The 26,022-nt window shown below is 44.0% G+C and overlaps 1 protein-coding gene across 1 annotated transcript in view; it reads right to left on the minus strand.

The window, feature by feature from the left end:
• Positions 1-7,357: 7,357 nt before the first annotated feature.
• Positions 7,358-26,022, minus strand: part of LOC141987806 (cysteine-rich protein 1-like) — a 53,143-nt gene continuing 34,478 nt past the window's right edge. The window contains exons 3-4 of the mRNA XM_074953576.1: positions 12,369-12,423; positions 7,358-7,707 (exon numbers count right to left, since the gene is read on the minus strand). Of these exons, the coding sequence (XP_074809677.1) occupies positions 7,625-7,707; positions 12,369-12,423 (138 nt within the window). The 3' untranslated portion in view covers positions 7,358-7,624. The remainder of the gene's footprint in view (positions 7,708-12,368; positions 12,424-26,022) is intronic.

The following is a 26,022-nucleotide window of genomic DNA, read 5'->3' on the forward strand; positions in this document are numbered from 1 at the left end:
CTGTGGGAATGTCTAGAGTAAGGTACGTGCTCTTCATGCCTAGAACCTGAATGAAGGGGAGAATCTGGGATGACCCAAGGGCTGGAAGTTGAAGCTAGACAAATTCAGACTGGAAATAAAGCATTAATTTTTAACAGGGAGAGTCATTAACCATTGAAACAACTTACCAAAGATTGTGGTGGATTCTCCATCCGTGACCATTTTTAAATCAAGACTGAATGTTTTTCTATTAGATCTGCTCTAGGAATTATTTGAGGGAAGTTCTCTGACCTGTGCCATACAGGAGGTCAGACTAGATGCCCACAATGGTCCCCTCTGGCCATAGAACTGAGGAATCTATTCTACATCTCTAATCTTTCATGGGAAAGAATTTCTTGTAAATTCTTCCATTCTGGCTGAAATTATGAGAAAGAAACAGGCTTGAGATGTCTCTAAATTATAGACATTGTGGGCCTGACCTTCTTTGCTATGATTTTTGTTTCTCTTTATCTCTGTTGCTCTTCCGCTCTTTGCTGCCACGTGCACTGACTTATTCCCTGGAGCATCTTGCAGCTTGGCTAACCCCAAAATACATTCCACCATAAAATAAATCACAGTAGTTTAATCACTCAAGTAAATTACCCACAGAAAACTATCGTGTCACCTTAATTGCATCTCTTCTGAAGAAGCAGTGTATTAGAGGGATGTTTGGAACTCCCCTCCCACAAGTTATGGTGTGTCATGATCTAGCTATTATGGTTACAGAGGCTATAGCAACAGAGCTGTAATATTTTCTTATTATGCTTGTTCCCTGATAATACTCCCATTTCCCTGAAGGCTCCGCTTTTAAACCTATTACAAGGGTTTTGGAAGATGGTACGTTATTTACCTTTCTCAGCCCGTAGCTTACCACGTGCTTTTCTGCCTGTGCACGCATCCCAGGATGTTGTTGCACTACCAGACAAAGCCATGTACTGTAGGTAAAACCATTTACATAGTTTGAGGTCCACATTTTTTTTTTCAGTGAGGGAGAAGTCCTGGCTGCGTGTAGCAGACAGCCCATTGGGAAGGGAGGAGTAGGAGGAGGCCGTGAGGGGTTAGAAGGAAAGCTGGGCTGGGGTCAGAGCTTCAGCACTGTCTGAAGAGAAAAGGGGACAAGAGGTTCGTCCTCCCAGATGGGGATGGAGCAATCTACTTCTTCAGGGAGCTCTGCTACAGCCTTCCTGTGTGACTTTGGGCAAGTCACTTCTCCTCTCTGTGACTCAGCTTTCCCTCCCACTCTTTATTGGTATGTCTATACTGCGTTGTAAACCTAGGCTCAGGGTCAGGTTTGAGCCCAACTGTCCCTCTGGTCCACCCAAATCTTTCTGGATCGGGTCAGCAAGCACAGAGGACGGAAGAATCCCATGCACCGCTACAGACTAGGGACCGAATTGCTCCGCAGCAGTTCTGCAGAAAAGGACCTAGGGGTTACAGTGGACAAGAAGCTGGATATGAGTCAACAGTGTGCCCTTGTTGCCAAGAAGGCCAATGGCATTTTGGGATGTATAGGTAGGGGCATTGCCAGCAGATCGAGGGACGTGATCGTTCCCCTCTATTCGACATTGGTGAGGCCTCATCTGGAGTACTGCGTCCAGTTTTGGGCCCCACACTACAAGAAGGATGTGGAAAAATTGGAAAGAGTCCAGCAGAGGGCAACAAAAATGATTAGGGGACTGGAACACATGACTTATGAGGAGAGGCTGAGGGAACTGGGATTGTTTAGTCTGTGGAAGAGAAGAATGAGGGGGGATTTGATAGCTGCTTCAACTACCTGAAAGGGGGTTCCAAAGAGGATGGCTCTAGGCTGTTCTCAGTTAGCAGATGACAGAACAAGGAGTAATGGTCTCAAATTGCAGTGGGGAAGGTTTAGGTTGGATATTAGGAAAAACTGTTTCACTAGGAGGGTGGTGAAGCACTGGAATGGGTTCCCTAGGGAGGTGGTAGAATCTCCTTCCTTAGAGGTTTTTAAGGTCAGGCTTGACGAAGCCGTGGCTGGGATGATTTAGTTGGGGATCGGTCCTGCTTTGAGCAGGGGGTTGGACTAGATGACCTCCTGAGGTCCCTTCCAACCCTGATATTCTATGACCTGGGTACTAGGAGCCACCTGCAAGCGGGGTTAGAGCTTGAGTCTACTGTTTCTCATGTCCAAGCCCTGTCATTTTGCAGTGTGGACAGTGCTCAAGCTGCAGAGCCGGCTCAGGTCTGCGTACTGCAGTAGGGACGCATTAGCACAGTTGTGAGACCTGGGTCCAGCAATTGTAAGCCCAGGTTTACAATGCAGTGAGGGTGTTCAAGTGCGGGCTTGGAAACACCGAATCCATATCCCAACGGTCTGGGTTTACAATGCAGTGTAGACGTACCCTGTCTATCTTATGTATTAAGTCTTAGTCAGTATAGTACTTAAGCATGTAATGGAGTTACACTGAATTAAGAATGCTTTCCCGAGTCAGGGCCTTAGATTGTAAGCTGTCTGGGGCAGAGGCCATCTCTAATTCTGTGTTATGCAGTGGCCAGCAAAATGGACTCCTGATCTCACTTGGGTCCTCTCTGTGCTAACGGAACATAAACAACTGGTGCTTGTCCAGTGTCCTTTCTAAGTGCCTTATAGAAATGTAGGGCTGGAAGGGACCTCAGAAGGTCATCAAGTCCAGCCTCTTGTGCTGAGGCAGGACCAAGTAACCCTAGGCCATCCCTGAGAGGGGTTTGTCCAACCTGTTCTTAAAAACCTCCAGTGACAGGGATTCCACAACCTCCCTTGGTAACCCGGCCCAGTGCTTAATTATAGCTAACTATGGCCTGGTTCTGAGGGCCTCCTTCATGGACCTCCGTACCGTCAACTTTCCTTTGAGTTGTTGGCAGTTGAATGAGCTTATTCTTTCCCAGGATCTGGCCGTATATTAGCACTTCTACATAGATCAGTTAAAAAAATCATCTGAAGGAGTAAATATCTGTGTTAAAAGGTAACTCCCTTACGCAGGGGGAGGACTGAGAGTGAAGTCTCCTTAAAAGATGATGTGGGATGCCCATAGTTAACATATCAGCCTGGATTTATTTATTTTTATCCTTGATAAAACATTTAATGTTGCTTAATTCTGCCCCAAGCACTAAGCTGGCTTCCCAGAGAAGAGACCTGTCATCTGAGCTTTTGATGCTAAAGTTCCTCAGACAGCTGTGTTCAAAATCTCACTTCAGAGGGCGGTTTTGTTTGTGGGGTTTTTTTCCTTTTTCTTTTTTTTTCCTTTCAATATACTCCACAGACATCTCAGTTCAAAACCTACATAGGAAATTCCCTGGAGGATCTTGCTGTAATTTGTGGAATTCAGATTCCTCCTAGTGATTTTTTTGTATTGCCTTTTAAAAACTTGTGATAAATAGTTTTTCATGTTCAGAGGGCTACAGTGTCAAAGCCATCAAGGTAATCTCACTGCCTTGTGCAGGAGCTGGGCATACTTTAGCAGCACTTCCTTTCACACAGCTAACTATCCAAACAGCATCTATCGGCTCAAGACGAGCCCAGCAGCCTCATTATAACTTTTATTGTTGTTGTTGTTTGTGCTAACCACTCAGGAGCCATGAGAGATCAGGACTCCGCATCCTATTCCTGGCTCTGCCACCAGTCTGTTGGGTAACCTTGAGTAAGTCGCTGCCCTGCCTTGTGCCTCAGTTTCCCCTCTATAAAAGGGAGATAATGACTGACCTCCTTTGTAAAGTGCTTTGAGATCTACTGACAAAAAGTGCTATGGAAGAGCTACGTATTCTTATTAACAGTATTTCCAACCCCAAGCACTCAGAAATCATGTGTCAGGTCCATCCAAAATTATGAGATTAATTTAACAATCGTGAGCTGCTTTTAAAAAAAATACATTTTGAGGTTCTTTTTATTTACTTTCTGGTTTCCGAGCCTTCAGTGGGCACGAAGGTCACATTTTCAAGCTTTCCACTGCAACCATGACGGCTGGAAACTTACTTTTTCTCTTGCATTAAAACTGAGATTCTCATGGAATCACATGACTCCAGCTGCTGGGGACTTAAGAAAAACAGCAAATATTGCAATAAAATCCCACTTTACCCTGATCCTGCAATTGGGCCTGTGTGCATAGGTGCCTTTGCCTGCATGGTAAAATCAATGACGTTCCAGGGAGGAACAAGGGGCCACCTGCTTTGAATCACATTCAACATCAGAGCCATGGAGCATTAAGTAACTGATAGTGCGTTGCTGGACTGTTGAACTTGTGCTGAGCCACACTGACTTTAGCAGAGCTCCATGCACATGCTGCGACCTGCCTATATGCTGTCTCTTGTGGCATCTGGGGGCCTTAATGTGTAAATATGAGTGAGTTCTAATCATGTAACTGAAAAAGATACCCTAACTGATCACATGAAGGACTGTTTGGTGGGACTGAAGAGAAGACTTAAGGCTCTGGGTACATGGTAACAGAATTATATTCTATGGAACTGGTATTGCGGTAGAATAACCAAACACAAGACATACATACCCGTGTTGATTTGGCACATCTGTACTTGAAAACAAGATCACAGAAAGGCCTTTAAGTACCATACCAAAGAGAAGTTAAGAGCTTCTGTGTATCAGTCCATAAAGCGAGGTTTATCGTGATAAATCAATGCTACTCATTGCCATTGCTGTGCAGCGTTCGTTTTTCTGAGCAGATCCAAAAGTCAAGTTCATTCTAAAGGGATGTGAAGCTGCGGCTTCTCCAAAATCAATGTTTCAACTATTGGTGTCAAGGGGCAGGCACGTGTCCTAGCACAACGCAAAAGCTGGTGGTGAAGGTGGTGCCTGAAAAGTAGAAATACATCTCAGGTGCAGAGTTAATTAGAAAATGGGGTGGGGTCCTCATGGAAAATTTGTACCGTTTGTCGAAAAACCCTTTTGGCTGAAAAGTTTTGGGGTTTCAGGTTTTTAACAAGAAAGCCACATTTCCCCCAGAAAGCAGATACTTTCTGCCAAAATGTTCATTTTGTCAAAACCCCAATTTTCCATCAAAACCCAGGTTTTGGGGAAAAAAATTAAATAGAAATGTTTTGGTTTTCTGTTTGCTTTTCATAATAATAATTAATAATAAAAACACATTGTGGATAATTTAGGGGGAGAAATAAATTCATTTCCCATGAAAAAAATTGGCATTTTGGATCAGCTGTACAATTTAGCCTTTGGTGCTAGGCGATCACACTCAGAGGCTTTGGTGTCCCAGTGACTTACTTTAGATGTTTTTTCTTGATTTTTGTAAAACACAAAAAATGTGTACACTGGTTGTAGCCAATCAGCAACGGCTTATCCCAGCGGTTGTGGGTCGGGACCCCAGAGTTGGCTGCAACCCCATTTTAATGGGGTTGCCAGGGCTGGCTTAAACTTGCTGGGGCCTAGGGCCAAAGTCCAACCCCGAGGGCTTCAGCCCTGGGGGGCGGGGGTAAGATTACAGGCCCCCTGCCTGGGGCTGAAGCCCTTGGGCTTTGGTCCCTCCAGCCTAGGGCAGTGGGGCTTTGGCTTTGTTCCCTCTACCAACCTGGGTGGTGGGGCTTGGGCAGGCTCAGGCATCGGTTCCCCCCTCCTGGGATCCTGTAGTAATTTTTGTTGTCAGAAGGGGGTCGTGGTGCAATGAAGTTTGAGAACCCCTGGCCTATCCTGTGATGTGATTTGCAGGAGGACATAACGTTATCTAGATTTTTAAATGACCACCCTAGTATCTTAGCACCTCACAACCTTTAATACAGTATCCCTGTGATGTACATGCAGAGAATTCAGGTGCTGAGAGATTACAGGCTTTGCTCAAGGTTACACAGTAAAGCTATATCAGAAACAGGAGCTGAGCTGAATTCTACTACAGTGCCTTAACCACAAGGCCATCCATTGTCCAGGTTGTTTTTGCCTCTTGTATCCTGTACCTTTCTGAGGTGCAGTTAACTGCTCTAGTTACTCCTGTCTGCACAAAGTAGACTGAAGCCACCTACAAGGAAAAGTTATCTAATTCTGGAACGCAGGTTAATTGCATCAGAGTTGCTAACAATATCATCCTCTTGGTGTTTACCATTTGCATGTACCAGTAGCTAAGTTCAAAAACGATACCAGGCAACTGCCAACTGTATTGTATGATTTTCAGAGGGAAGAGTTATGTGAACTTGTTGCATAAAATATTAGACTGAAAAAGGTGAGAATGATTCATAATAGTGAAAGAAACTCTGAAAACTTGGAATGCAGATTGAAACAGAAATGGAGAAGTCCATTTCACATACTGAAATGATACCACCACTTATTCACAGTGACATCTATGGCAAAAATACAGTAATTAGGAGTTTTCAAGCTCACTTTGGCTCATTGGAATCCTAAGCATACATTAAAAATCCATCATCTGTTTTACAAGGAGTAGAGATTTAATAAGCAAGGCATTCATAGATTTAATAAGCAAGGCATTTCAGTACAAGAACATCACATCACATCTTCCATTCTGCTGGAGTTTCTTTCCATTAATTAATTTTAGTCTGCTTTTGTATAAAAATGCCGATGAATTGGTATTTCTTTGAGTAGGGTGTGGGTGTGTGTTTATGATGTGAAATTCCTTCAGGTCTGATCATTCAGTACAGTGGAAGAATGTGGAGAAATTGAGGGGGGTGTAAAGACCCACAAAACTCCAGTTATATGAATTAGCAAAGTTAATTCAGAAATACACAAAATTACAAGCTATCTGAACAATACTTGTTGGGGAAAACAAATTATCAGTAATAGAGGAGCCTAGACTCTGACCATGGACATCAATGGCCCTACTCTTGTGCTTAAAGTTTAGGGGACTGAGTCAGGACCCCGGTTGTAATAGGAATTTAGGGTGACCACTGGAGGCATCCGTGATTGGGCAAATGCAGAGACATACATGTGTCTTTACAGGACTTAAATACTATCACTGGGCTACTGTTCCATCCACTCCAACTCACGTACACATGAAGACAAATTGCACCATGATAGAGATGACCATTTCAGTAGAGTAACCAAGGCATGTGCTGACATTCCCAACAGCTGCCAGTCAAAGACAGATTCAGGGAAGAAAGCTGGGGAAATATTGATAGTAATGGGTTCCAAGCTTCCAGCTTTTTGCCCTACTGGAAAAGATGAGGTGGAGAGATTTGTACATCTGAGCTGTCCAACCAGGGAACAATTGGAGACACCTATTGATCATTGCTGAGAAAGTTTCCACCTGGAAGTCCATTATACTGGTAAAGAGATAATTATTTACAGATTTCAGTGTCAATTCAGGTAACAGATGAGTAAACCAACAATTTCTAAGCTGTTAGAAAATCAAGTCGATGCTATGAATATGTCCCCTTCACACAAACAAGAATATATCCCATTAAAATTCATTGTAGCTCATTAAAATTCATTTATCACAGCACAATTTTAATCTGTGGTAGGAGGGATTTCAGTTTAGAAGCATGTTCTCTTATGACTTGTCTGGATTATCAGTCATTCTCAGAAGCAACATTCTTCTTCAGGTGCATTTTTCTTAGTCTGTGGGTAAAAATACAATGCCTTCTTGCTACTTTATCACAGTCCAGTAATGAGTCTCCGAGTTTTGAATATTAAACGCAGGGCCATCTAGGAGCTGTTCTGGTTTCCCACTGGAACTTTGGAAGAGGAAGCTGCCCCAAGAGATGAGCGAGATGTTGGCCATCTTGTTCCTTTAAAATAACAAAACAAAAATACCAAGAGGACAAATGAATAAGAAAGACCACAGAGAGGAACAAAAGGAAATGTTAAATTTCAGGGGGGATGGGTAATTAAAAACAGAAACGTACTGTAAAACCTAATCTTGCAGTGTTGTCATCTTTGCAAACCTCATCAAAGATTCCACTTGCTATTAGGAACTGGAGGAAATTATGCCTACTCTCAAAGCACTGTAGAAGCTTTGGCAAGCTGTTCAATTAAAAACTGAACTCTCATGAACTTCTCGGTCTCAGGAGAAACCAAACTAAACATGAGCTCTGATAACATCCTCTTCAACATGGAAGCTCAATGTCTTAATTATTGGGTCCATTTTGGCATAGAACAGCACTGTGAAATACCTCTTATGTAGGGAATTTAGTCTGATGTCATAAACAACTTTTGCAGTGTCAATCAGGAGGAACAGTTTCTGTGGTTAAAAAAAGGAATCCACTAATCTTTCTGTGTATAAAAGCACTGGATTGGGTTAACAGTCATTCCTGGGGTCATGTTGTTGCACTAAGGAATGGGTGTTGGTGAAAACATTCACGAATCCTGAAATTTTTGATGAATTTAGCATGAATGATCTTTTTTTCACAACAGAAGTTGACTATTCATTGTTCTCCTGCTTAAAATGGTTCAGTCATCCAACCAGATACCAGACACATTACCATGTGACTGAGATGAGCCACCACACAACACAAATGACACACAGGGACTGTCCAAAGTGATCAGTTCACAAACAACACATAGTCTGAAAATGTTTTGTGTAAACGCTTCTGTGAATAACCATATAAAGAACGGTTTAGAAGGGGCTTAGGCCTTTTCTACACATACAAGTTGTACCGTTTTGAATCCGCCAGTATAATTAAAGTGGGGATGTCATTGTGCCGTTCTCAATGTGCTTATAGTAGTACGGCTTATTCCCAGGCAGGAAGCGGAATAAAATAAGCTGGTATGAGGCACCTGTGGACCAGTCTAACAACATCCGCAACAGGGGCTGAAGTGATATTGGTAAAAAAAATAAAAATAAAAAATCACTCTCTTAACCGGCATAATCATGTTGGTACAAAACCTGTGGGTAGGCCAAACATAGGCCCATAAAGAACAATTCAGTGTACACTGTAAGCTCTTCAAGGCAGGGAGCATCTACTGCTCTGTTTGTACAGCACCTAGCACAATGGGACCCCGCTCTTGGATGGCCTTTAGGCACTGCTGTAATAAAATGTGGTTATTAATAAGAATAATTGGTTGTACAACCAATGGGTGAATTTGTTTCTCGTGGCAAACAGATCTATCCCAACCTACAAAACTTCGGCTATTCTTGTCCTGTGTCCTTTTTGAGACAGGCCTGCCAGCCATGCAGTAGTTTTGTGATATGTGAAACACCACCTGGTTCATTTTGACTTGAGGCTTCCACTTCTGGAGATGAAAGGCTAGTGCACTACCCAGCCTGCCATCGACATTCTCTGAACATAATGCAATTTTACAATTTCTTTTTGGATCAGAGATCGAATGCAAACCTTGGGCTTGATTCTCATTTCACCAGTCTACATGCACTCGCATGGAGAGGAGGCTCTGTCCTGGGGTTTAGGAAATGTGGATCAGTTCCTGCCTTTATTTCAGATTTCCTTTGTGACCTTGGGCAAATCACTCAGTTTCTTGGTGCCTCAACTGGGCTTCCACAAAGTATCCTTTTCTCTCACCCGTTGTCTGTCTTGTCTATTTAGACTGTAAGCTCTTGTCTTTTACTGTGTGTATGTGGAGCACCTCGCACTAGGAGGCTGTGATGTTGGCTAGGGCCTCCATGCCCTGCTGTGAATAATAATAATAAATAACTGACTTCACAGAATTTGCTCCTGGTTTACACTGGTGTAAATGTAATCAGAATCAGATCCTCTGCTGCTTCTTTGCAGGGGAAGGCTGGCCTTGTTGTTAAGCTTGTTGCCTAGGTCCCTTGAGTCCTGGGTTCAGTTCTTGCTCTCCCACAGGCTTCCAGAGTGACCTTAGACAAGTCACTTCATTTCTCTGTGCCTCAGTTCTGCATCTGTGTAATAACAATTCCCTCCCTCACGGAGTGGTGCTGAGATAGTAGCAAGGAGCCCAGACACTCTGTCTAGCAGGGCAATATGGAAAGAGCTGTGAGAAACATTTCGGGCAAATAGAAATTTTGCCAAAAAATGCATTGGGGCAGGGCGTGTCTCCAAAACTGTTTGCGAACTTGAATCAGCTTTGCCTAATCATTTCCGCCAAAAACACCCAGAAAACATTTTTTCCTAAAAAGAACATTTTGTTTAGACTTTTTTCATTTCAAAATGGCATTTCGTTTTCACATTTGGCCAGTTTAAATAAAAAAGATGAAAACCACCTCAAAAGAGCGACATCGAAACACAACACTAAAAATAAGCATCACCGTCATCATAGTTTCAAATCGACTAAAATGGTGTGGTTGTTTCAAAACAAAATTTTTATTTTTTTAGAGGTTTTTCAATTTGATAAAAATTTGAGGGAAAGTGATTTTGTTTCAAATCGAACTGGATTTTGAGGGAGGATTTTCTGGCTTGGCCCCTGAACCAAAAAATCCATTATTCACTTAGCTCTGAACATGAATGCCTATGCTGGAGCTGGATTTCAGAACCTGTCCTATGTCCTGGGTAGGAAACTCTGCTATGATCAGGATCTGAGTTTGAGTGGGAATGGAGCTTTGGCCATGCACAGGTCCACACCTCTGAAAGGCATTCTCCTCTTTTAAATGCAAAACAGTCTGCACAAAATTCATGGTGCTTCATCAGATGAACATCAGGGCGAAAGTAACAGGAAAAGCGCCAATCATTTTTCTTAGATAACTGTCACCTTGTATAATTCTTCCTAGCACGGGAGTGAAGGCCTCACGCACCAGTGGGAATGGAAACCCATGTGCATTATAAACTGTTCCTCTGGAATTGGACTAGACCTCACTGACTGAGGAGCAGGCACGGACATTTTGAGGTAGAATGAGTAGCTCCTTCGGGCTCATCTCTCTCCTCTCTTTCACCAGATGCTACATGAGAATGAAAGGAGCTTTGGACTCTATCCAAGTGGATGCAAATCAAGCCAGTCTGCAGTTTCTTGATGAGTTTGTTTGCTTGAGTGTTTGTTTGAGTGTCAGCTACGTCTAGGTTGACCAGATGTCCCAATTTTATATGGACAGTCCTGATATTTGGGGCTTTTTCTTATATAGGTGCCTATTACCCCACACGCCCTGTCCCGATTTTTCACACTTGCTATCTGGTCACCCTAGCTATGTCCCATTGAATATCCCCGACATCAGCCAGGGACAACGGAAGTGAGGGTAAAACAGCAATAATAATAATAAGGATGCCCTTAGCATTTATTACATATAATACTTGCCTGATCCTCCTCTCGCTGTAGGTCAGGAGTAACTACACGGCAGCACAATGCAGTTATGACACTGTAAAACTGGTGCGAGACGCAAATCCAGTGCCATGTGTTAGAAATGCAGTACAATCGTTAACTAATTGCAGATTGAGTCCTCCCGACACTGGAATAGGGTTTCTTCAGGTGAGTAAGGGTTTGCAGGACTGGGCCCTCTGTGAGTGAGGGATTATTACCCCCATTATAGAGATGGGGAAACTGAGGCAGAGAGATGGAGTGATTTTTCCCAAGGCCACACAGATTTATTATTATGTGTATTATGGTAGCAACTAAAAGCCAGTGCCCTGTTGTCCTAAGTGCCATACAAACATATAACAAAGAGACAGTCTCTAGCTGGAGAGTAAAGATTAAAACTCACAAACGCCTAAGACCCAACTTTCCACTCATTCCTTTAGGCCATGCTACATCCAACAGCCCCCTCTGTTGTGTTCTTTCTTCATGCCCTAGAAACATTTGCTAAGAATATGTGTCTCAGAAACGCATAGTGAAACTGGAAGATGTCAATGCAACATTAAATATTATTAAGGATACGATTCTGTCATGGAGGTCATGGATTCTGTGACTTTCTGGAACCTCCATGATTTCTTCTGGAGTAGCTTTCAGCCCTGGAGCTGCCAGAGCAGCAGCTGCTGGAGCAGCTGATTGGTGACTGGCCCCAGGGCCGCCAAACAGCTGACTGGCAGCCATCCCTGGGCCACCGGAGCAGTGCCTGAGGTTGGGTTAGCCCCCTGGAGCTGGAGCAGCTGCAAGCCCCTGGCAGAGCTCTGTTTGTTTTCCCCCCGCAGTGTATTTTCAGTCAAAGTCAGGGACAGGTTGCGGGCTAGCGTGAATTTTTGTTTATTGCCCGTGACCTGTCCCTGATTTTGACTAAAAATACTGTGACAGAATCTTAATCTTAAATATTATTGATTGCATTTTCAAAGGGGCTTCAATCCAGTATCTAAATTTGCACTTGCAAATTTGCCTGCATAAATTATTTGCACTTCAGCTTGGGATTTCTGTGCACAAATGAGGTTGTTGACTGTCTAACTCTTATTTGCTCCCACAAATGTTATTTATTTGGGAAAATTCATTCTTGTTCCATGCACAAATGACTGTTCCTGGAAAACAGAGGGCACAGATTTAGAGGCTGCTTTTAAAAATCAGTCTGTTGAATTACAGGATTACAGTGAAGGGTGATCTAGTGAGTAAGCAAGGATGTTACCTCTTGGTCCAAAGTGCTGCAGGTAGCAGTGATTGCAGTAGGGTTTGTCATCATACTGTGAAAGAAGAACAGCAAGGTTTAGTGACAACTAAGGACTAGTTCTAGGGACTAGGTTTTTCCTACACACTGTAAACCCCTGAAGCACCACTTGTGATAATATCTTGTATATTGTTTCAGAGTCTTCCTTCCAGTTTGTCTCTGAGCATTCACAGTGTAGGTGTGGATTTATAAAGCCCTGCATGGCTTTGCACTTCTGCACTAAGAAACCATCGTTCATTCCTTGTTTTACTTCCTGTCACAGATGTGGTCAGGCTCCCCTATTGGCTGCCGCTGGCTTAAGAACATAAGAACGGTCATACTGGGCCAGACCAATGGACCATCTAGCCCAGTATCCTGTCTTCCAACGGTGGCTAATGCCAGGTGTCCCAGAGGGAATGAACAGAACAGGCAATCATCAGGTGATCCATCCTGTCACCCATTCCCAGTGTCTGGCAAACAGCTTGCTGTGAGGAATCCAGCTGCTGGAGCCCTGGATGTTTTAAGCTTCCCTGGGCCTCCGCAGGCTGCCGTATTGGTTCCTCTCTTGGTCTTTCTTGCAAATTCATTGGGTGCTGACTCTGTCTCTTACCTTGTCATGGAAATGGAGCCCCTCAGCCCACCTGCCTTAGACCCCAAGGTCCAGCGTTGACCCCTAAGGTACCCCAGTAGTTTAAACACTGCCTCTCCCAGAACTCCCCCCAAAGGTCTGAGCCTGCTGCGTTACAGTTTAACTCCCTCAGGAGGCGTGTGGTAGGTGTTGCACCCAGACACTATGCACAGAATTCCAACACATTATTGCTCTGTAGTTCATCACATAAACACACAGACACATACAACAATAATAAACTCTACACACATTTCCCTTCTCCGGCTTATTCTTCCTTTGGGAGTCCTGAGGGACCAGCTATGTTCTGGTAGGTAAGAAGGCAGGCAGCATTCCCCATCCCCCCCCCCCCCCCCCGCCCACCTCATCCCGGTCCTACTGCAGCTTCTCTCATCTTTAACTCATGGCAAATGGCCAAAGAGAGAGCAAATAGAACAGCTTATGCCCTTTATACTCTCCTTTGTCTCCTCTGTCAGGTGACTCCCTGGTCAGCCTCAACAGGTGACCCCAGAGCCCTGGGAGCCAGTCTGTTGTTTAGAGCAATTCCATTTTAATGGCTGAGCATTCAAGTCAACAACCCTCTCGTTATCCCTTGACCACCAGGAATTCTAGTCCAACACGGAGGTAGCAGGACCACCAAGAAGGTAAAGAGCCCCACATCCAAATGGAGCCTGCAGCCTAGCAAAGAGAGTTCATACAGGGAGTTCATAATCCCACACAGAACTCAAAAACTGTACAGACAGATTCCCCCACCCGTCACACATCCACACTTGAGATCTACTGGGATGTTCAAGCTTAGAACCCCACGTTTAATGGTGGGGGAGAGAATAGTGGCAGGATGTTTCCATTTAAGGACTCTCAGCTCTAGAATTCACTTTGCTCTTTGGTGTTGTCAGATGTTGGCTGCGTGTTCCCTCTGTGTGCTGCACCAGATAGCTGAGGCAGCAGACCTCGATCATACTGCCCAAGAAAACCACAGACCCGTTTCAGTAGCGAAGGCGCCCAGCCAGGTTTATTGCGGACAAAGCACGGTCCTAGCTCCCCAGATCAACGTCTACGTTACACTAGCACATGTGTGCCTGTGACAATGGACCACCTCAGTCAGTGGCAGGACCTTCCACTGCCCCGCTAGGCTGACTAGATACACTCCCTCTGAGACGCCTCTTTATACACCAGTACAAACAAGTGACGTATCGCCCCTCTGACATGGTTAGCTACTGCCCCCTGACGTGGGTTGTTCCACCCGTTACCTTGTACCTGTTGGTTTGATCAAAACATCTCTAATCCATCACACTGTCATCCTGACCTTATCACTAAGAGGGGGTCAGTGTATCCTTGTATCATCTTCGGGGAGTGTGTTTGTACCATACTTGGTATCGGAGTGTTCTGGTACCACCCTTCTGGAATGTGTCCTGTGCCCAGGACTTCTCAGGAATGTGTGTGGTTTTTGCAATACCAGCCCTATTCTTGCCAGGTTCTGTGAGCCTGCTCACAGCCTGTCTCTTGCTAACTTTGCTTTATATTAGCAAGGCTTGACCACTACTTTAGTTCAGGCCTCTGATACAAGGCCTCATGTCTCAGGCTCTCTTTCTACTACACTTGGGTCAGAGACCTTCCAGTCATGGTGCAAGAATCAGCTGTTAATCTGGGCCTTCATAGAGGAGGCAGACTGAGCGGGTAAGGCATGATTATTTGTATTTGTGGAAGGGTGTTGATTTGGGCATCTATTTGGGTTATTTATGTCTCTATTGGAATGTAACAGTAAAATATACCTAGAGACTGTGACAGGTGCTTGTGGCAGGGGGCAAGGGGCACTACTTGATCACTAGCAAACAAATTGCAGTTTCTTTTTTCGTCCCTTTCCACAGGTGTTCGGGGAGGATAAGGAGACAGGGCTCAAGACTGCAGGCCACTCAGCTATTCCTGTGACTTGGTGGGAGGATACATGTAGTGGGAATGTTATCACCTATTTAGGCAGGACAGAGTGGGCAGCAGATACCATTACCTGCTTTAGAGTTGCCATCAGTTCAAAGCACAGGACCTGGAGGGCTTCTGGATCAGTGTTCTCACTGATGAGCCACAAGGTGGGAGATAGGTGGGAGTTTGTTACAGACATTGAGAGCAGGATAAGCAGCTCTTTAAACATCTATTTGCAATGTACAGAAAGAATAAACATTGTCATTGGGGAGTTCAGTCGGGGGGACATATGCAGGAAGTTTGAAGCTGCCACTATTTAAACGTCCTTTGAGTTTCTTAAAACTGTAGATGATGATTTTTAAGTGTATTATATCCAAGTAGGAGTACTTCTATATTAGACCTTATTCTGACAGATAAAGAAGAATTGATCATTTAGCTAAGAATTAGCGGTTGCCTAAGAGCAAGTACTCATGACCTAATTACATTTGTTATGTTCAAAGAGGATATAGTCCTGACCATTAATATATATACTTGGCATTTTAACAGGGCAATTTTTCTGATGCTGGAAACAATTACGATCAAAATTGATTGGAAGAAAAAAAATTTAAAAATGGATAACTGGGAGTGTTTAAGAAAGCTTTACTAAATATCTAAATAAACCACAATCCTGCAACCCTAAAAGAAGTCTTATTCACATAAAATATCATCCTGGTTAAGAAAGGAAGTGAAATCAGCTATAAAAAATAAAGTACAATATATAACAAATTGAAAAAGAGGGAAGTTGTAATGACTATAAATTAGCAGTTATGAAATTCAGACAATTGATAATGGAAGCTAAAGGTATCAGTGAAAAAGGTATGGACATAAATTGAGAACAAAGGAATTTCTAGAAATAACAGAGGTTCATTACTAGAGAGATATGGTAAAATTGTCAATAATTCTGGAGAAAAAGCAGAAGGGTTGAATAATTTTTGTTGTGCATTTGGAAAGAAGCCACATGTTAGAGGAATATTGAAATACTTTTTGTTCCAACAATAACTAGGCAAGTTGTTATAAAGTAACTCCTAAAGTTAAACATCTTTAAATCTGCAGGATCAGATAACTGGCACCCGTGAGTTTTAAAAGAATTGGCTGGCAGACGCTCTGAACCATTGATGTTGCTTTTTAAAATATCTTGGAATACTGGGGAAAAAATAATGTTGTGACAATATTTTAAAAGGATAAACAGGATGATCTACGTAACTATAGGCCAGTTAGCTTGACATTGAATCATGGAATATGGAATCATGGGCAAACTCAGACTGGAAATAAGGCATAATTTTAAGTGAGAGTAATTAGCCATTGTTACAATTTACCAACATTTTTATCAATGATCTGGAAAACAACATAAAATCATGAGTGATAAAGTTTGCAGATGACATCAAAATTGGGGGAATGGTAAATAATGAAGAGGATAGGTCTCTCATACAGAGCAACCTGAATTGCCTGGGAAGCTGGGCACAAGCAAACAATATGTCTTTTAATATGGCTAAATGTAAATGTATATACATGGGAAAAAAGAACGTAGGCCATACTTACATGACGGGGGACTCTATCTTGGGGTGCAGTGGCTCTGAAAAGATTTGGTGGTCGTGGTGGACAAGCACCTGAATATGAGCTCCTAGTGCAACACTGTGGCCGAAAGAGCTAATATGATTCTTGGCTGCATAAACAAGGGATTCTCAAGTAGGAGCAGAGAAATTATTTTCCCTCTTGTATTTGGCACTCGTGCAATCTCTGCTGGAACATTGTGTCCAGTTCTGGACCTCTGATGACCAGAAACTGGGAGTGGAAGACAGGGGTGGATCACTCCATAATTGCTCTTTTCTTTACATTCCCCCTGACGCTTAGATACAGGCCACCATGGGAGATATAATAATTGGCAAGATGGACCATGATCTGACCTAGTATGGCAGATCTTATGTTCCAGCATGATCCAACGGCTGGAAGTTGAAGCTAGGCAAATAAGGTGTACATTTTTAACAGTCAGGGTAATTAACCACTGGAACAGCTTACCAAGGATCATGATGGATTGTCCATCACTGGCAATTTTTAAACCAAGATGGGATGTTTTTCTAACAGATATGCTCTATGAATTATTTTGGGGTAGTTTTGTGGCCTGTATTATACAGGAGGTCAGGCTAGAGGATCACAGTGGTCCCTTCTGGCTTTGAAATCTGTGAATCTATGAAAAAAGATGTTGACAAATTGGAAAGGGTTTGGAGAAGAGCTACAAGAATGATTAGAGGTCTGGAAAACCTGCCTTACAATGAGTAACTAAAGAAGTTCAGTCTATTCAGTTTATCCTAGACAAGTTTAAGAGCTGGCTTGATGGTGATCTACAAATACTTAAATGGGAAAGGCATTTCTAACTGCAGATGGCTCTAGAGGAAAAAGATAACATCATGTCTGGAAGCTAGAAATAAGGTGCAAATTTTTAACAGTGAGTAGATTTAAGCATTGAAACAGCTCTCCTAAGGATGTAGTGGATTCTCTATCACTTAAGGTCAGTAAATCAAAATTGGATGTCTTTTTCTGAAACATATGATGTTGTGCAGCCAGCAGTCTTGAGCTTCATGCAGGGATCACAGGCCTGTGCCATGCAGGAGATCAGACTTGATTATCATTAATGGACCCTTTTGGCCTTAAAAGGCATGAATCTTAGACAGATTGCTATTTCCCTCTCTCTGGATGCCTGCTCAGTCTCTCCACCTGCTTACAGAGAGAGTTAACTCAATGTAAATATGTAATTATCTGTATCTTACAGCTTTCATTCAGTTTTGCCATACAAATTATATGTAGGTAAGTTTCACACTATCCACTGAGGAATTGTAGTCACCTTTGCAATGAGATGTGACAAATGTCTCACGAAAACAGCAACACACAGAACAGTTCAGGACAGAAAGTGAAGACTACCTTATCCAACCAAAACTGCAGAGGGAATCTAAGGAGTTAGACTGTAATTACCCATCTTTGAATTTGGACATGACATCAGAGTTAATTTCCCTACTCCTGTTTTAAAGTCCCATGGCACCTTTGATGACCATAAGTGGTACCAATCCTGTTTTTGAATCTCATCTGAAAGACAGCACCTCATTCAGACCCAAGAGTGCTACCTGCTGTCCCACTGATAACACTTCCTGCAACACTTAGCTGCCCCATCCAAGGCCTGAGCTGGGCCAATGCTACTTAGCTGTCAGAGGTAATGGATTTACAGCACCAGGTTGTATAGCCACAAATATTTCTTCACTGGTCGTGCAATAGATAGCAGGCCAGCTGAGGCAGTTTAGTGGTAATGGGGAAGAAGCTGTGATTTGCACTATTGTGTTGGAAACCTGGATTGGGAGCAGGCACCACTCAGAGTAGGGGAGACATAAAGACTGACAAATTACACTTTAACAGGTAGGAGGGATATATTATAATTCACTTAAACAGATACTGTCAGGTTTAAAATCCTTGTTAAAGAAAACCCAAAGACTGTTCGTGTGTTACCAATGTTTCTTTGTTATTCAAATGGAAAGAATGTTTTCACCACAGGTGCCAGCTTCCTCCTTGTCTCAGGGGTGCTCAATCCCTGTGCCACTCCAGACCCCACCCACACCCCACCCCTTCCCCCAAGCCCACACCTCTGCTCCTCCTCTTCCTGCCTCTGCTCTGCCCCCGCCCCGCCTCTTCCCACCCAGTGCCGCCCCCACCCCTGAGCATGCCCCATCCCCACTCCTCTCCCTCCTCTCCAGCGCCTCCTCCACAGCATGGAACAGCTGATCATGGCGGCCAGAAGGCGCTGGGAGGGAGGGGGAGGAGTTGATCAGCAGGGCCACCGGCAGGCAGGAGGTTCTGTGTGGGGAGGAGGAGGAGCTGACTGCCAGTGGATGCTAACCACCCACTAAATTTTTCAGTGGGTGCTCCAGGACTTACGGTTTTCACCATGAATCTCTTTATTTACATTTCTGTATAACCTGTGAAACTAGACTCTAGAGAGAGACAAGGTGGATGAGGTAATATCTTTTGTTGGTGAGAGAGACAAGCTTTTGAGCTCCACACAGAGCTCCTCTTCAGGTCTGGGAAAGGTACGCAGCGTGTCACAGCTAAATACAAGGGAGAACAGATAGTTAAGCATAAGGAGTTAACACATATTGTGAGAAACAATTCTAAATGAAGTGGGCAATTGCTGCAGTCATAGGAATAATATGCCAACCTCTTCATGGGCCACCTGGAGGAAGAATTTCTAGAAAAATGCTGCATGAAATCAATGATACACCTGACATACATCAATGATTATATTCGCCGTCTCCACAAATGACCAAATCTCCCTCCTAGAGTGCCCCCGCAACTTCAACAACCACCAGCCATCCGTCAAACTCTCTCAAGAACATTCCCACACCCGCCTCACCTTCCTGAAAAACATGATCAGCTTCAACAATGGAGCCCTAGAACCAGATATAAGGAAATCCACAAATCATCACACTTACCTCCACAAGTTCAGCATCGACCCCAAATACACCAAGAAATTTGTTATCTCTAGCCAGGCCCTCAGATACCATAGAATATGCTCCGAGGAGAATATTCGGGATACACACGTTAACACACCTAAAACTGCTTTCACCAAAAAAGGACTCTTCACCAGAGAAGTAGATTGCATCATGGAATGGGCCACCCTAATTCCCTGAGATAATCTGCTTCAATACAGAACAAAAAAACACCCCACTGACCCCAAACCCCTAAGTGTCATATACTAACCCACACTGGAACCCATGCATGGTATCATCAAACCATTGCAACCCATACTTGATGGGGACCACATCCTGAAAGAAATCTTTCCCGTCTTCCATCTTCTGGCCTTCCAACCCCCAGCTCCCAAACTTGCCAAACTCCTCATCAGAAGCAAACTCCACACAGACCAGGATAGACCAACTGGAAGCGGCACCAGACCCTGCCAGAACAACAGATTCAAAACCTGAAGCCATATCTCCATTGCTATGATGATCAGTAACCCCTACAACACACCCTTCAAGAACCATGGGTCCTACACATGCCTATCACAAACATGGTGTACCTCATCCAGTGCATCAAATGTCCCAACAACCATTATGTGGATGAAATCAGAAAATCACTACGCTTTCGAATGAACTCACACAGCAAAATTGTAAAAGACAAAACCATCCAATCACCCATGGGTGAACACTTTTCACAAAGTGATCACTTTATATCTGACCTCTCAGTCTTTGTCCTCAAAGGAAACCTGCATAACACCTTTAAATGATGAGCATAGGACTTACTGCGTTACAACTAAGTCATTCAGGGGTGTGAAAAATCCTCACTCCTGACTAACTTCGTTATAACAACCCTAACCTCCTGTATAGACAGTGCTATGTCGGTGGGAAAGCTTCTTCCACTGACATAGCTCCCTCCTCTCACAGAGGTGGAGTTAGTAAGAGCTCTCTCCCATCAGCTTAGAGAGTCTTCATCAGATGTGCTACAGGGATGCAGCTGCATCGGTGCAGCTGTGCCAATATACCTTTCTAGTGTAGACCTGCCCTAACTCTCCCTTGTCCTATGACTGCAGATGTGTTAATTTCCTATTCGATTTTGAATGGTTTCTTGCAAAAGGTGTTAACTCCTTATGCTTAACAAATTGTTCCACCTTTTATTGAGCTGTGACACTCTGATTATCCTTCCCAGACCTGAAGAAGAGCTCGGTAGAGCTCAAAAGCTTGTCTCTCTCACCAACAGAAGTTATTCCAGTAGAAGATGTTACCTCATCCGCCTTGTCTCTCTGATATCCTGGGACCAACATGACAATAACAACACTGCAAACTAGATCCTAGTCCGTTTCCCTTGCTTTATTGCACTTCTCTTAGGTGCATGACGCTTCAGTGTTTGGGTTGCAAACAGTACATGGGAAATTTTTAAATGCAAACAATGTGTTGCATTGAGTGGTTTTTAAAAAAAAAAATATTTAATGAGAACAGGTAGACAATGTTTTTTATAATTTTCAATCAGAATATAACTGTTGGGCCTAAACTTTCTGCTAATAGAAGATTATTTCCGTTTATGAATTAGACGTATGGAGTTAGTCCTTGCTAACTACTCTACTCTGTAGGAGAGACACTTCTCATTTCCTTTTATTAGAGATTTTTCAGTTTGCTTCCCTGTCTCCCAAAAACTGCACTGAGGCCAAAGCATTTCAGTGCGGGCTGAAGGCATGTATTATTCCTCCCCCAAATGTTCCTGTTAATGATATTTAAGTGCTGGCATTGATATGGGTGTACTCAGACAGAGTAAAACACAGAGCTGCTACAGGTGAGTTCGGGGTGAAAGCAGATAAACTGACTGAAGGGCTGGGAAGGGGAGTGGCATAGAGGGAACTCAGCAAGAGGGTTGTTTTTGTTATGGTCTGTCTTTTAAAAAAAAAATGCAAGCAAAGTTTAACATTTAAAATAAAAGCGGCAAAGAGTCCTGTGGCACCTTATAGACTAACAGACGTATTGGAGCATGAGCTTTCGTGGGTGCATCCGACAAAGTGGATATTGACCCACGAAAGCTCATGCTCCAGTATGTCTGTTAGTCTATAAGGTGCCCACAGGACTCTTTGCTGCTTTTACAGATCCAGACTAACACGGCTACCCCTCTGATATTTAAAATAAAGTATCATGAGCATTGCTTTGTGCCATAGATCTCTTTTAGCTTCTCATTTCAGCTCAATATTAGCTGATTGCAGTGGACAGATCTGATGATAGTGCAGGTACCTGCCATCCCGACCTCTGGCAAGCCAGCCCACCTCTAACTTTCCTTTATCAATGTGGCTCTCTACTTTGGGAGACGGAAAAAAATCCCAAACCCCAGAGGAATTAAAGTTGTTGGGACCTTATCTAAAGTGATCGAAGTGGATGGAAAGACTGACTTTGAATCGATCCCTGACTCAAGGCAAAATCCTATTTGTCTCACTTATCCTGTGTGTAATCCCATTGACTGCAATGGGACAATTGCCATCGGCAAGATGTGGAGCATTAGACCTTGAGAATTCAGCGTTCGGATCCTGTGTCAACATCTTCCTGAGATCCAGCTATCTTTGAGCTGCCCATGTACCCCAGAATTTAATTCCCCACCTCCCATCATTTCCACTTCAGTCATTTCAAGGGTACACCTTTGTAATCACCCACCCACATGCAGAACTCCCAAGCGTCAACGGTTGTGCACATTGTCTTCTTCGGTTATTCTTATTTGTAAAACAGGAGCACCCGTGGACACGAGCTGAAATCAGAGCCCTGTAGCGATAGGAGCTGTACACATGCTCAGTCCCTGCCCAAAAACGCTTACGTTCTAAACAGGCCAGGCAGACAAAGGAAGTACAGTATCCGCACCCCCATTTTAGAGGTGGGGAGCTCAGGCCCAGGGAGATTGACTGACTCATCTGAGATCACACAAGAGATCTCCAGTAGAACTGGAATTGTTCTATCCTGGGGTACATAAACTCCAGGCTGAAATCTAGGCTGTTAACTAGCACGGGGTACAGGTTATTACTGAGATATAGCAACACAGGGATGGCCCTGCATAGTGGCGGTACAGCAAACCTGCATTCTGATTGGCTGAGCCAACTCCACTCCTGTAAAACGATAGATAGACATATACTCATAAGAAAAGGATAAGGATTGCCCTCCAACGAGCTGGTCACAGTATGTGTCTCAGCAGCCCATGGAAATGGAACCCAGAGCAGAGAGGGCAAGTCCTGCTTAAAATGGGTTCAGGAATAATGTGTGCGCTCGATTCAAACAAGCAGCATCTAGAGCTTTGCGAGCCATGGCATCTGGATGTGGACAGTGTGCTTTTAAGACCTGGACCATTTTGCATGGAGTTCAAAAGCAGGCTGGCCAGCTGGAAGCAGCTGCAGCTGGAGTTGGTTGGAGACTGCACCTAGGAATGAGTTAGGGTTGGATGGAGCTTGTAAATAATGGACCTTCTCATTGGGCTGACGTGATCCATTTTCTCATTATGTGCTTCTTATCTGGTTAAAGTCACAGGGCCAGAGCCTCAGCTGGTGCAAGCTGCTGTAGCTCTATTGAAGTCACTGGTGCTACACTGATGTACGGGAGCCAAGGATCTGATTCTAGCCCCTTGTGGTTCGTTTGAATGGCATGCTTGGCTTGTTGGATTTGAGGAGACATAGCAGGCCAGTATTTTTGTTCTGTGTTTGTACAGTGCCTTGCACATTGGGATCCCAATCCATGGCTGGGGCCTAGATGCTACCGCAGCATGGATAATTAATAATAGTATAATATTGTGGGTTGGGTTATACCTCATTTAACCTGTTGGGTGTGGCTGCCACCCCTCATTTCAGATATTTGTAAGAGACAGTTAAGCAGCTCCTGCCTAAAACAAAGGCATATGCAAGTCTGCCCAGGAATTAGAACTGTGTGGGCTGAGGGCTTTGCTGAGCATTGTTTGTGGGTGAGTATATGTGTGGGAGGGGAGAATTGGGAGAGAGAAAGACAGCACCACAGAAACAGAAGGAGCAGGAAGACAGTAAGAGAAGGCTGGTAATGTGGTTCTGAGAGAGAGCTAGTAGAAAGCTTTTTAGGCAGAGTGTTGGCTGGAAAGGAAGGCTTGGAGCAGCAAGCAAGGAAACTGGCCTCTGCTGTTTGATTCCTGCTGTGTTCAGGCAAACAGGACTTTACACGTAATCTTTTTAAATAAACATGATTGCATCAAAGACAATACCTAGCTCTGTCACCAGTTTCTCCCCCTAACTGGAACAACCCGTGACACCCTGTATTTAGCTAATCGCTCAGGTCAAAGGGAATAACAGGAACAAAACCCAGCTGGGGGGGGGGTTAGTTTAAACATCACTACCTAGTATTTCCCTTCAGTTCCTGACAGTGAACTGAAATTAAAACGAGTGGCTGGATTTTCTTCTGTTCACCCCATATTGACTCTTAGCAAATATGGAGAAAGGAAACACCCAGTGTGTCAGGAAACTTCCTTAGCAAACAAATCCCAAGAGCCTGGGGGGTCTTTATGACCAGTGCTGCTGAGATTTCCCACCTTTAGGAGCATTAGGTCTTGTCATGAGCTCAAAGGATACTGTACAATATTACTGCCTGGCATTTTCCATTCTTCCCATGCTGTGTGGGGGGCTTTGGGGGCACTCAGAGTATGTCACCGACCAGACATCTTGAATCTCGCTCATTATCTATTGCTGAAAAACCCCTCTAATGCCCCCCACACACACACACACTTGTGAACTCCAAGACTCGCCTTTCCCCAGCGCTTTAATTAACTAGTGATAAATAACACCACTGCCGCTAACGTTGCACTACAGCCAGGTGATTAAATGGCTGGGTCTGAAAAAACTCAGCTTCTGCTTTTAAGCAAATTCATATTGTATTAGAGGGAGTAAGGGGAATGCTGGTTACATGATGAAATCAACTGAGCCAGAGGCCAACATTTGCCAGGAAATAGTGACTGTCAGGATAAGCAGTCACTTTAAATCAATCCACTAGTAAAAGGAGCTTCCCACAGACGCTGTGGGGATAGGATGCGCATATTCAGGGAAGTAGCTTCACTTCCAGAATAGGTGGGTGTCTGCTATTTCTGGTCTAATCCCAGCTATGAGGCTAGCGAGTTAAACAGCCAGTCTCTCCCTCTGGAGACCTGGATTCAAAGCTGATTTACAGCAGATCCATGAGTCAGAGCTTTCGGAAATTAAAAGGGACCTTCTCAGATTGCCTAATTAAAGCCCCTGCTTCCAGGTTAGAGATGTCTAGTGACTGTGCCATAGCAAGCTACCTTATTCGACACTTCGTTTCGCTGGCTGACTGACTTTAACATCAGTTACTTCTGCTATCTCCCTTTATCCTTTTAACTTCAGCACCTTGCTCCTTAGTTTAATCCCAGTGTCCCCTAAGAATAGTTACTTGTGCTCTTCTGTATTGAGCCGCCTTTAGGAATGTGCCGGTACCTTGCTGCCTTTTCGAGTATCATAGAATCATAGAATATCAGGGTTGGAAGGGACCTCAGCAGGTCATCTAGTCCAACCCCCTACTCAAAGCAGGACCAATCCCCAACTAAATCATCCCAGCCAGGGCTTTGTCAAGCCTGACCTTAAAAATATCTAGGGAAGGAGATTCCACCACCTCCCTAGGTAACGCATTCCAGTGTTTCACCACCCTCCTAGTGAAAAAGTTTTTCCTAATATCCAACCTAAACCTCCCCCACTGCAACTTGAGACCATTACTCCTTGTTCGGTCATCTGCTACCACTGAGAACAGTCTAGAGCCATCCTCTTTGGAACCCCCTTTCAGGTAGTTGAAAGCAACTATCAAATTCCCCCTCATTCTTCTCTTCTGCAGACTAAACAATCCCAGTTCCCTCAGCCTCTCCTCATAAGTCATGCGTTCCAGTCCCCTAATCATTTTTGTTGCCCTTCACTGGACTCTTTCCAATTTTTCCACATCCTTCTTGTGTGGGGCCCAAAACTGGACACAGTACTCCAGATGAGGCCTCACCAATGTCGAATAGAGGGGAACGATCACGCCCCTCGATCTGCTGGCAATGCCCCTACCTATACATCCCAAAATGCCATTGGCCTTCTTGGCAACAAGGGTACACTGTTGACTCATATCCAGCTTCTCGTCCACTGTAACCCCTAGGTCCTTTTCTGCAGAACTGCTGCCGAGCCATTCGGTCCTTAGTCTGTAGCGGTGCATGGGATTCTTCCGTCCTAAGTGCAGGACTCTGCACTTGTCCTTGTTGAACCTCATCAGATTTCTTTTGGCCCAATCCTCTAATTTGTCTAGGGCGCTCTGTATCCTATCCCTATCCTCCAGCGTATCTACCTCTCCTCCCAGTTTAGTGTCATCTGCAAACTTGCTGAGGGTGCAATCCACACCATCCTCCAGATCATTTATGAAGATATTGAACAAAACCGGCCCCAGGACCTACCCTTGGAGCACTCCACTTGATACTGGCTGCCAACTAGACATGGAGCCATTGATCACTACCCGTTGAGCCCGACAATCTAGCCAACTTTCTATCCACCTTAGAGTCCATTCATCC

The sequence above is a fragment of the Natator depressus genome, chromosome 5 (genome assembly GCF_965152275.1).
Source record: "Natator depressus isolate rNatDep1 chromosome 5, rNatDep2.hap1, whole genome shotgun sequence".
Taxonomy (NCBI): domain Eukaryota; kingdom Metazoa; phylum Chordata; order Testudines; family Cheloniidae; genus Natator; species Natator depressus.